This window comes from Arachis ipaensis, chromosome B1 (assembly GCF_059453495.1).
Source record: "Arachis ipaensis isolate K30076 ecotype BB chromosome B1, ASM5945349v1, whole genome shotgun sequence".
Classification (NCBI taxonomy): Eukaryota; Viridiplantae; Streptophyta; class Magnoliopsida; order Fabales; family Fabaceae; genus Arachis; species Arachis ipaensis.
Genome location: NC_142436.1, coordinates 126,971,407 through 126,984,498, shown reverse-complemented (window position 1 = coordinate 126,984,498; position 13,092 = coordinate 126,971,407). Strand labels below are relative to the sequence as shown.

Here is a 13,092-nt window from a genome sequence, read left to right as displayed (position 1 = left end):
CTTACCGTCTAATACCCTAGTGACTTTAGCATTGGAGTGTCTTGCAGGTTGTCCACCTAGCCTGATTCTATGGGTGATGAAGTTGGGATCTCCAGCCTCCACCTCATCAGTTCGTAAACTCGCTTCGAACAATAGCAGAATTTGAATTTTAGATTTAGTGAAGTTAAAATAAACTAAAGTCACGAAACCCAACTTACACGTAGAATTGATGATGTCAACATTTTTCATGAACTGAACAAGATTACAAGAATATAGATAAGTAAAATAACGAAATCAAATTTAGTTTTATTTGAGTTCCTTAAAATAAGTACCTACTTATTAATTTCATGTCATGGTTATTTTGTATAATTACTTCCAAACATTATATTTGATTTTTTTTCATTTAAACTTGCTTTTCCCAAAAACAATAATAAAAGAAGTATCAAGATCTTACACTCCACCGTATAATTCGAATTTTTCAAATATCATCAAAACACATAAATCAAGTAGGTTCCCCAGCACTAGTTACATGCATTTTTTAAATGTGTCAGGCAACTACAAATGCATGTTTAAATAAAAATATGATACACCAACAAGAAGATCCCAACATTGGAACACGCAAGTAACTAGTAAAATAAAAACATAAATATCACTTGAGAATGACCAAGTCCAATAGTCAATTCTCCCAACAACTGCACATTGGCACACAATTTAAAACGTGTTAGTGCTTGCAACCATTACCTTGAACATCAGAACCTGATTCATTGGTTCATTTCTAATGAACATAATAACCTAGAAGCTAATATTAAGGATCACTAAGGATGAGTAATTCCGATGTGCATACTAGCTCAGAGAGTGATGCTGTCAATCAAACACAACTGAGAAAAAAGGGCAAAGAAAACCGGCTTCAGACTCAAATAAACTTTTGCCATCTAAATCAAATAATCAGTCCCACAAATCATTAAATACCAACTACAATTAGAATCTCTTTATTTCCGAGGCCTGAAAAATGCTACCATTCTACGATGCACGCACACTGATATGGACACGATACGACACGGGACACGCTCAGATGCGAATTTTAAAATTTTATAAGACACGGGAACACGCATACATATAAAATATAAATTATTTTTTAAATAAATCGTAATGATATTTTGATATTTTATTGATATTAAAATATAAATTAATTTTTTAATTATTTTTAATGTCTTATTTTAATTATATTAAGTATTTACAATATTTTTTATTTTAATAAATAATAATATATACTATATCTAAATTTATTTCAAGAATATATGTTAAAAATAAGACCGGACATGCTGACACGTGATGATATTTAGGTGTTCGGTGAAAATTTTTTTATTTTTTATTTTTTATTAAGACACGGTCAGACATGCGTATCGGACGAATGTCGGTAAGTGTCGTGTCCGAAATGTGTCCGACACGCGCACACGACAATTCAACAAAGTGTCTGTGCTTCATAGTTACTATTAAAATTTCAATTTTGAGCAATTCAAGTCATTACAAATTGTTAAAATGAATAAGATTCTAATTCTCAAAATTATCACCTGGAAATGCAGAAGATTCATGAAGACTTGTGACACATACACAAATTGTGAACAGATACAAGGGTTTTGGAGGGGAAGGAGAAGGAAAACCTTCCCTCCTTTCCCTTTCCTTTCCCCATAAAACAAAAACCCATAAACACTCCCAAGAAAACAATCTTAAACATTTAGCTCATATGCAAAAAGATTCAGTTATTGGAGTATGCAAGCAGTTTGAGATGAAGAGATACCATGAAAGATTTAGTTATACATGAAATAGGCCATGTGTTTCCTAGAAATCCCTTGTTTGGAAGACAGTGACACCGTTTCAAATTTAAAGGTCTGAATGGTTTAAGGTTTCATTTCCTATTTTCATTCAATGTTTAGTTGAGAAAAGAATGAACAGTGGAATTCAGGCTGTGTTTGGTTCTTGGGCGAGGACGGTGGAAGTAGGAACAGAGACACAAATTTGCGTCTATGCATAGTTTTTAGTTATAGGAAGAGAGGCATTCTAAGGTTTATATTTTAAAGAGGCAAAATGACAATAGTACAATACCAAAAAAGAATGAGACCAGTTCTTCCCTCTCAATCCATGCCCATCCTGTCCGAGCAGCCAAGAGTCTTTTGTCCCACCGCGTTACTTTGCCCACTAACCTTGGACAACAACCAAACACATCCTCAACCAAACACAGCTTCATCATTTCCTTTTGCAAAGTCTCTACAAAAAACCTACAAAACAAAAACATTGTCGAAAAATTCACTACACATTCTGGAGTTGTAAATAACAAAACCAATGACTTATAAAGTCACACTGGAGTTGTAAATAACAAAACCAATGACTCATAAGGTCACACTAATTAAATTAAACGAGAATATATGAGCATCATAAGTTAAAAACACCAGCATCAATGATAACAAGAAAATGAACATAGAAGAAAAATCAGAAAAGAAGATAATATCAAGGAATGGAAAGTGCAAGGATTAAGATAAAATCAATAAGTTTCTCACACAAGCCAGATTTGATCGTGAACAATTCCATAGAAGCCACAACTAGAGCCGAATCAACCCTAATCTTTACCAATCAGAGAAACTTCATTTTTCAACTTGCAAGAAATGACAAAGTAACTATTGAAAAAGATTTATGACAATCCAATCAAAGGCATTATCTGCAAGTATCAAAGATTATTTAGTTTTTATGTATATTGCAGTGAATGTTGTGGTATCTATCCTATTTTAATACACTTTAACATGATGTTGAATCATAAATGCTAGCATATACAAACAGATACTCAAACACTAATTTTGTTGTCTTATATAAAATAAAAGGTAAACCGAAGAAAACCATGTAACTAAATTACATAGAATAGTAGGGAAATGGATCCTCTCCATTTTTTTTGTCACTGGAGAGAATACAGTGTAATCTCCCACCTTCAATTCTTCAAGTAGGACCAGAAATAAATAAGAGAGAGAATGCAATGAAGGGTGAGATCTTCCACTGGATACCATCCAGTTTTTTTTCCACTGGAGAGGATCCACTCCCGAATAGAAATAAGTAGATAGCTCACCCGAAAGGTTATAAACCAGGCCACATGACATTCATACAGATTTGACCAACATACACCTTGCTTGTCATCACAATCTATAAAACTTATTGAAAACAAAGTCCTTGGCATTTGAAGCACAAATAACCCATCAAGTACCAATTTAATGAGAATTAACATCCAAAGAATCAAGATCAAGTTCCGATATCAACCATCCTAAAGTTCCTAACAAATCTATTCCACATCAAATTATCAATATCGAATTCTATAACATAAAATCCTAAATTCCTTGTTAGTAAGGATACTAAAACACTACCACATCGGTTCCATTCCTATATAGAGATTCATTCCTCACCAATAATTGTATTGGAAGCTTTTCACATATACATAATGTTCCATTCTTTTTAATCATTGAGATTTGTAATAAAATAAATCAACAGATGAGATTAAGTGAGAATCTTGTACGTAGAATTGTTTGACTGATGAGCATGGTAAAGAAGAGATTTGTCATTCCCTTCACCCACCAAGAGAGAGATAAAATTACAATATTGTCCGATTTATGGCTAACTTGTGTTGTCCTGTTGATGAGCTGAAACTGTGATAGGCTAGTGTGACTGATCTCTTTTTCAACAAACATTGGAAAATGTATCTAGAAAAAGCTTATTAATTATTCATTTTTTTTCTAAAAGTTGTGGTTTGTTTTTCTTAAAAAAAAAAGTTAATTGGTCCATTTATAAACTTTTTTTTATTAAAAAAACATATTATTTAGGCATTTAAAAATAACGATAAACATTTTTAATTTATAGTTATCATTTTCATTAATTATAATTATTGTAATAATAGTATAACAATAATTAAAACAACATTAACAATAATAATAATATTTTTCTTACAAAAAATTAAATATAACGCAATAAATGTCACAATTTGTTTAAGCATCTTATTTATCCAATTTATGTTTTAGAATAAATTATAAAATAGGATCCTAAAATTTACATCGCCGACAAAAAAATCTTAAAAGATATGAATGATAAATAAGATTCCAAAAGATCTAAATGATAAATTGATCATTTTGTTATTTTTAATTAAATTTTTAATATGTTTATTGAACAAATAAATCTTTAATAAATTTTATTACAAAATAGTTAAGTTCCTAAAAAATACATTTTAAGACAAATTAGATTCTTTTAAAATAAACTACGGAGAGACCAATCTATATAATGAGAGTAATAAATGAGGACTTCGAGAAAGAATAAAGCTCTACATCCAAGCAAAATACTTAACCAAGTCTAACAAAATTGTTATAACAACTTTTTAAATCATGCGCTTCTTCTCGTTCTCAGTTTCTTTCTCATTCTCATTCTCCTCCTCTTCCTCGTCTTTCTTTTTCTTCTTCTTCTTCCAAATTTGCGTAAGTTCTTCTTTTTCCCTTCTTCCTCTCCTCTTTCTTCTCCTCCTCCTCTTTCTTCTTCTTCTTCCAAATTCGCACACGCAGATTCTTCTTCTTCGTTATCGTCGTCACTAATAATACCAACATTTTGGGAACATCTTTATTAGTTCTGATTTTCTCTGCTGCCATCATTAAATAATTTCAGTTCATTTCTTAATTTGTTTTAGTTCATTTTTTAATTTATTTCGGTTCATTTGTGTGTTAATTGAGATTCACTTGATGCTGTTGATAAGTATTGACCAAATTTTTTATTCCTTAAGTAATTTCGGTTTATTTCTTAGTTTAAATGAGATTCATTTGGATCTAGAAATGAATTTGATATATTTTTGTTAATGATTGAGTCTTTTTGTAACTAAAAAGAATGAAATTATTTATTATCACTTTATTCAATTGTATTAGATTTCATTCCATTCTATTCAATTTGTCTTAAAAGCCATTCCAACCATTGCAACAAATTATTCATTGACAACACACCTATACTGCAAATGAACCGAAAATATTATTAAATTGAAATAATGTATAATACCAAATGAACCGAATATTTGTCCATTATATAAATTCAAATTCAGAAACACCTGCGTTTAGAATGAACCAAAAATATTATCAAAGCGAAACTATTGTCACTACAAGAAAAAGTATATTTTTCGACGCTAAAAATCGACAGTTATCTCTCCCGTCGATATTTTTCGACGGCTTGCTGTCGATATTATTAAAAATGATAATTAAAATAAAATATTAAAATCGACAGCAAAGTCGTCAATTTTTTTTGGTAATCCATTAACCGTCCTCTTATTATCGGCATATTGTCGACGGACTGTGAGTGGAAAATACTTTTATTTTAAAATCTACGAACATAACGACTATTTTATTATTTAGAGAAAAGGACAAATAGGTCCCTAACCTTTTGTCCTGCGGACATTTTTGTCCCTGACCATTGAAAAATACTTTTAAGTTCCTGACCTTCACAAAATTTGGACGGATCAGTCCCTCCGTCCAAATGCCTTCGTTAGGAACTGATCCGTCCAAATGCCTCCGTCAGGGACTGATCCGTCCAAGTTTTGTGAAGGTCAGGGACTTAAAATTATTTTTCAATGGTCAGGGACAAAAATGTCCGCGGGGCAAAAGGTTAGGGATCTATTTGTCCTTTTCTCTATTATTTAAAATATCGACACATTTAATCGTCAATAAATTTAAACGATCTTGATCACTTTTTAAAATTAAATGGAGGGTATAGATTTAATATATAAAATCGACGACTAAGACGTTATTTTTTTCAAATTAAAATCAACAAGTATGCTGTCGATTTTTATCAATAAAATAACTTTTCCCCCTACTCACTCCCCGCGTTTCCTTCATTTCCCCAAATTCACCATTTCAATTTTCACCAACCCTTATTTTACCCCTGAATTCACCTTGCATACTTCAACCCTCATTCTCCATTGCCGCCGCGCTGCCGCGTCGCCGTTGCTCCGCTGCTTTCGTGTGATTGTCGCTCCGTTGCTTCCATCGCATCGCTGCTTCCGTTGCATCGCTGCTTCCGTTGCATCGCTGCTACTGTCGCAGCGCTGCTGCCATCGCTTCGTCTCTCTGCATCGTTGTTGTTGCTGCTCAATCAAAATTAGTTACTCACTTACTCTCTCTCTCTTTTGTTCTTCATTGATTTTTCATCAATTTTTTGGATAAAAAGTTTTCTCAGCATTACTACAGAATAGGTCTTCAAAGATTGATTTGGTACTAATCATTAATCTAATTTGGATCCTGAAGCAACTTAAAAAGCACGGAAGAACCTAGTATCTAATTTCTCCAATCTCTAATTTCTCAGATTCACTTCAATTATTCTGTAGCATAAACTCAGGTTTTTTTTATTCACTACTTTTTTCAATGATTCTGTTTGTATTGAGCAACTTTAATTTGTTTTCTTTTGTTTTAGATTGAATCTTAACTCTATAATTTGTTACTGAACTCTTTTCAAAGCCAACTTCAGTTTCATTTGGAAATCCCCTATTTCAAGTGTAAACTATGACCTAATCGTAATCTTCTATTTTCTAAATCCAGAAATCCTGGTCATATTTTTTCTGGTCCTATTTGTGACTCTCTGAAGTCATGAACTCTACTGAGAGGAAAGAACTATTCAGAAAGTTTTAATTCATGCATAGAATTAATCATGTTTGTGGTGGCTAAGTCATCTGAAATCTAAACCAAATATAGGTGTTGTTGCTTTTTGCATTTTGTGTAGGACTCAGATCTCTCTATTTCATTGCCTATATTCTGAACAGGTTGACTAGTTGTTTGCACTTATTAGATTTATTGCAAGATTTTACAATGACTAATTTGTTGCCATAAACTAACGATAGTTAAATCTTGGTCATCTTTTTTTGGGTTCTATTTTATTTTAAGAGCTAATATGTGTCTAAGTTCTGTGCTAGCAGAAAACAAGTTCACAGTGGGAAGTGGAGCCAAAACTTCAGGTGATCTTCCTCAGTTTGAGTCCTGTAAGTCAATTTCAATTATTGATCTATATAGGAACAACTTATCTGAAACTATACCAAACAGCTTTTCCAAATGTCAGGCTCTTGAAAAACTGAACTTGTCGAACAACAATATGATAGGTCATATACCAGAAGAACTAGCCAGTATCCCTGTTCTTAGTGTTATAGACCTATCATATAATAAGATCAATGGCCCCATACCTGAAAAGTTTGGTAGTTCTTTAAGTTTACAACTTCTCAATGTGTCCTTCAACAATATCATGGGTTCCATTCCAACAGGGAAGTCATTCAAATTGATGGGTAGCAGTGCATTTGTTGGGAATTCTAAAATTTGTGGAGCACCGCTTTGACCATGTCCTGGTTCAGTTGGAATATTGGGGAGCAAAGGAACATGGAGGCTTACCCGTATTCTGCTACTCTGTTTAGGGTCGTTAGTAATCCTTCTAGGAGTCACTTTTGGAATACTTTATTTAAGAAGAGGGATCAAAAGTCGATGGAAGATGGTCTCATTTGCTGAACACTTTATGTCATTTTGAAGTAAGCTTCTACCTTTATGTCATTTTGGGTTTCTCTTGTCTTTAATTTCAGTGAATGATCAACTAAGTTAGATGATTTAACTATTTTTGTCTCTGCTCAATGAAGTGTATTGATGGATCCGTGTTCTGTTTGTGCTTAATATTTTTAATAGTGGGGTTCTCAGAGAACTTTTTGGGTGCTGTTAAGAGAATCCAGTTTGCAACACGTTGTGGCGAATGGGGCCTATGGCACTGTCTATAAGGGCACCTATGATGGCCAAGATGTTGCAGGTTTTAATTTGCACTCTTAGTTGTCTTTTGTTGTCCAAAGAATTCAAAATCTATTATTTGTCATGTCATGTAAGTCGATCTTTAGAATTTATCTCTTAATATTTGGAATCTAGTTATTGAAATTTTTTCTACAGGTTCTATTTTGCATTTGCAAAGACAACTTTTAAGGGTGAAAGTCAACAAAGTTTACATATCTTTTGGTATATTTTTTGCTTCTACTTGTTTATATAAATTATATACTTATAGGACATCGTTTTGATTTTCCTTATTTTCAAAAACATTCATTCTAGTGATGATAAAAGGAAATTAATTATCTAAATCTATGTAGAACAATAAATACTTATTTTACTGACTGACTTTATTTTCTCCAAGGAAATGGTTGCATATATTGCTAATACATTAATTTTCATCTTGAGGTAAGATCATAAATGGATTCTGAAATCATAACAATCAATTGATATAACTTGTGAATCAAGCTTTTCATACCCTTTTTTATTATTATTTTTTATGTTATCTTCTTTTTACAGTGGAGTTGTTATAGTTGAAGGAGTACTTGGTGATGACAGTGTCTTCCATCATGGTAGTATTTACCTCTTAAATTATCTTCTTTGCTCAGTAGGCCATTGATTATACTCTTACTTTTCCATTTAGTTGCTCTTGATAAAAATGTATGTTTGTTGAGTCTAAAAGACTCACTGCAAATTCTTGGTTCTGTTGAAGGAACATCATGGACCCACCTCTTACTTCTCTATGTTTATGTTCAAGTGTCGAAATGCATCGTAGTTGGTGCATTATTTCCCTTGCTAAGGTATTTTGGATATGGCTTGGACTGGAAAGAAGCTAGTATTCTAATCTGGTCAGGATTGCGAGGGGCAGTTGCCTTGTCACTTTCATTATCTGTCAAGGCAAGTATTCAATGACTAATGAAAGCTGCATTTTTTAGCCAAACGCTTCATCTCCTTTATTGCTAATTTTATGAATTTCTTTATGCACATACTATCTTATTATTATTTTAATCTTTTAATTATTAAATTTTGGGTTTGTTCAGCGTTCGAGTGGCCGATCACTTGAATTGACTCCAGAGACAGGAACACTGGTATGTTCTGGGTTTAAGATTTAATTATGACTGTACAAGGACATTAGATTCATCACTCAAATACCTTTTGCTTGTGCAGTTTATTTTTTTCACTGGTGGTATTGTGTTTTTAACACTTATAGTGAATGGTTCGACAACACAGTTCGTTTTACACTACCTTGACATGGACAAATTAACAGCTGCAAAGGTCAGCATTCTGGATCTTCTAAGTTCAGCTTATCTTCTTGCTCTAAGGGATAAAACATTCTGTTATCTCATGCATTAAATGGTGCCTTGATGCTTCAATTTCTATCTTACTTGTGAAACAATATCTGCACTCTGATATAAGGATATACCTTCAGAAGTCTTGTCTTTCAAGTTATATTTGGCCTTTTCCCTAATAATTTGATCGTATAATTAACAGAAACGTATCCTTGATTTCACAAAGTATGAAATGTTGAACAAAACACTAGAAGATTTTGGTGAACTTGGAGATGATGAGGAACTTGGAGAATTTTAACTGATGCAAAGTAGTCAATGCTTCTGACTTAATCTTTGTTTCAATATGAGATTTTATTTTATTTGTAGAAGATACAAATCTAATGTCAATAGCATTAATTACCATTTTCCTATATATCTTATGGCAGTTAAGATTGATTTATACATAGGATTACATTCTTATGTTACAAATGTCTTACACCGACCGTTTTAGGGACGAGAATCTTGGATGCTATCAAGGCAATAGTGGGAGCTGAAACTAAAGTTATTTACGAGAAGGTCCCATCGAAAGACACCATAAACAGTAGTGAGTTCTCATTTGCAATTGTAGCTGTTGGTGAACCTCCTTATGCAGAGTCCTTGGGTGACAATTTTGAGCTTAAAATCCGCTTTAATGGACATGACAATATAAGTCTAAGTTTAGTTATTTATCTTGTCTTAAGTTTTTATGTTAGATGATTATTTATTATTTTGATAAGTTTGTAAACTCATTATCTAATATTTAATATAATTTTATTTTTATATTTAAAAATTTATTTGTTTTGTTATCTAATATTCTATATAAATTTTATTTCTATATTTAAAAGTTTATTTGCATTAATTGTTTATTATTTTTTAAATAGAAAAATAATAAAAAAATATAGCTATTAAAATCGACGATAGCGTTGTCGCTTTTTATGTCGGTATCTAAATAATTAAATCGATGGCAGTTATGTCGATTTTATTGAATCAAATATCCACAGAAATGGTGTCGGTTTTATATAATAATATCGACGGCAATGTTGTCGATTTTATTGAATCAAATATCGACAAAAATGGCATTGATTTTATATAATAAAATTGATGGAAACGTTGTTGATTTTAGTAAGAAGGTAAAATTTTCAAACTCATATTATAGACAGAAATGATGTTAATTTTATTAAATTATTATCGACGGCTAGGCAAGCCGTCGATTTTATTCGAATTCTGAAAAATCGATAAGCTTAATAGCGACCACCTCCGTCGTCCATTTTGCCGTCGATTTTTAATATTATCGACAGTTTAGCTGTCGATTTTGCCGTTGATTTTAACAATGTTTCTTGTAGTGTGTATAATACCAAATGAACTGAACATTTGTCCATTATATAAGTTCGAATTTAGAAACACCTGCGTCTAGAATGAACCGAAAATATTATCAAAGCGAAACCACTGTATAATACTAAATGAACTGAACATTGTCCATTATATAAATTCAAATTCAATTCAAAATGTTAGTTTTTGTTAGCAAAATATTAGTGTTGTTGATGATTACAATAACGAAAGAAAAGAAGGAGGAAGAGGAGGAGAAGGAGGAGGAAGAGGAGGAGGAGAAAACAAAGAAGTTGCGTTATTGAAACGCGCATATGATACGCACTGGTGTGATGAAAGTAGTTTTTGTTGAGTTTGGGTCAACTTCGTTAGACTTGGTTGCCAAAAATAATTGAATATGTAGCTGGACTGTTCTAAAAAATAATTTTTTTTAAGAAATAAAGCATTCCTTCTAAAATTCTTTAAAGATCAATTTAGATATTTATTTATATATAATAAATAACAAACAATCTAACACATCAAATTTTATTCAGTAAAAATGAAATAAATTATAAAAAAATATGTTATGAATAACATTCCTATATAAAAAAAAAAATTAACATTCATACTTTTGTAATAACAAAATAAGAAATGATAATATAAAGTTTGAATTAATAATGTAAAAATCACCCTAAAAAAATCATAAGACATTTCATAAAAAGAATTATTTATATATATATATATATATATATATATATATATATATATATATCCTAATGTTAATGTTGTATTTTTTTTTGACAGAATTAATAAAAATATTATAATTACGTACTCACAAACTAATACGTTATTAAATATATCGTAATTTGTCAAATTACTTTTTTTTTATAAAAACTAATTATTTTTTGTTACATTTAATTTGGGTGTATTATTTTTTGTTTGGACTAAGAATACTATAATACAATAAACTACTATGATACCAAATATTATTATTAAAAAAATTTACTATTTATTTTTAAATTAAGATCCTACGAACATGATGAATTTTTATTTTATTTTACAAGTATAGTCAAACATATTAAAAATATTAATTAGTCAAAGAAATTTTAAATATTAATTTGCAAGAAATTATAGTATTTTTTCATTAATTTTGTTTAAAAATGAAGCATTGGTATTATATATATATAAATGCATTATGATTTTTTTCATTAGAACGATTTATACGTTTTTCATTTAAACTTTGTATTATGTTTAATATTTTGTTATTATAGATTTATGAATGTTATGTTTTTTTAATATATATTTTTATATTTTATTTGATTTTTATTCGATAAAATTCGATGTATTAAATTTTTGGTTATTTACTCGTAAATCATGTTAGACTAGTAGATTTTAGGGATAAGTACTATTTTATTCCCTAAAATTTAGGGTCAAAATCAAAATAATTCCAAATCTTATTTTGGATTTACAATTGTCTCAAATGTTTTATTTAGTATTAAAATCGTCTTTTTGAATAAAATAATTTTTTAAAAAACGAAAATACCCTCCATTACACTATTGTTTATTTTGCAGTTCCCACCACCACCGTTTATTCTGCATTTCCCACCAAGCAACTTATTTGAATTAACTGATGATACAACTAATGCATAAGTTATAATTTATAAATGATTCTCCTAGAAGTTCTTAACCAAACAATATGAAACAGATTCTCCATCTCAGATTTAATCATCATTATCAATATATATTCTCCAATTTCACTATAAGAATTTCTAATCTTCTGGTAAATAAAATAATTACTTCCCAAAATTCACAGGACAAAATGTGAATAACACAAAATCAAATTGGAAGAACCAAAAATTTCAGTTCAATTCACAAAAATTATACAAAATCATAGTTAACAGCAGATTGCACAATAGAAGTTAGTCCTAATTATACAAACAAGCCTCATAAAATGCCACGAACAAAACAAAAAATTAAAAAATTTCTATGAACCCAGATCATGATTCAGCTTCAGATTCCATAGAAACGAATCAAAATTGATCATTTCGAATAAGAAAGATCTAAAACGACTGAAAATTACTTAATAAAAAAAAGAAGAAATTAATAAAAAGGAGAGGATTTTACATTTTTGACAAGGATGAAGTTGGCAGTGATAACGGTGGTGACTATAGAAATCAAATATTTATTTTAAATTTAAAACTATAATAATCAAATTAATCATCTTTTTTTATAAAATAAAATTAGAATTCAAAATATTCATAAAAAATCAATTTAATTATTTTTAATGAGTTAGTTTCTAAAAATAAGAGCCCAAATTAATAAAATAAATTAGAACTTTTTTTTTATTTAGATTTTCAAAAATGCGAGTGGTCACAAAAATCATTCTTTCACCACCATTTTTTACTATCCTATTGGGATAAATTACCACAAAAAAGAACCGATTATTCTCCACGAGAACAAAATTGAAGGGTAAACAGAGAGAAGAGAAAGAAAAAGATTAAATTGTCAATGGTGAAGGTATGGTTGAGGATGGGAGGCGATATATATAGAGTTTTTTTTTAAAATATCTAGAGTGCAGAGACACCTATACCATAATACACATATATCGGGTGCTGAGATCCGCATTACACGTTTGAGTATATCTCGGATACTGAGACCCG

At 30.5% G+C, this 13,092-nt stretch overlaps 1 protein-coding gene and 1 long non-coding RNA gene across 2 annotated transcripts; one reads left to right on the top strand and one right to left on the bottom strand.

Annotated features, from left to right (window-relative positions):
* Window positions 1-492: 492 nt before the first annotated feature.
* LOC107619012 (uncharacterized) lies at window positions 493-2,996 on the bottom strand. The gene is made up of 3 exons (XR_002362816.2): window positions 2,535-2,996; window positions 2,083-2,255; window positions 493-857 (listed from the first exon to the last, which is right to left on the bottom strand). It is a non-coding gene; the product is annotated as an uncharacterized LOC107619012 (long non-coding RNA).
* A 4,762-nt stretch (window positions 2,997-7,758) lies between these two features.
* On the top strand, window positions 7,759-9,407 carry LOC107633272 (sodium/hydrogen exchanger 7-like). Its single transcript, XM_088500451.1, has 7 exons — window positions 7,759-7,812; window positions 8,185-8,228; window positions 8,340-8,392; window positions 8,533-8,717; window positions 8,861-8,908; window positions 8,988-9,095; window positions 9,312-9,407. Exons 1-7 carry the CDS (start codon window positions 7,759-7,761, stop codon window positions 9,405-9,407), a joined length of 588 nt encoding a protein of 195 aa, XP_088356577.1.
* The last annotated feature ends 3,685 nt before the right edge of the window (window positions 9,408-13,092 follow it).

Bases quoted from the DNA above. Each gene is read 5' to 3' on its own strand.
- LOC107633272 (XM_088500451.1), top strand. From the start codon at position 7,759: ATGGGGCCTATGGCACTGTCTATAAGGGCACCTATGATGGCCAAGATG. The intron at 7,813-8,184 runs GTTTTAATTTGC...ATTTTCTCCAAG, and splicing joins TGATGGCCAAGATGTTGCAG to GAAATGGTTGCATATATTGC. The intron at 9,096-9,311 runs GTCAGCATTCTG...TATAATTAACAG, and splicing joins ACAAATTAACAGCTGCAAAG to AAACGTATCCTTGATTTCAC.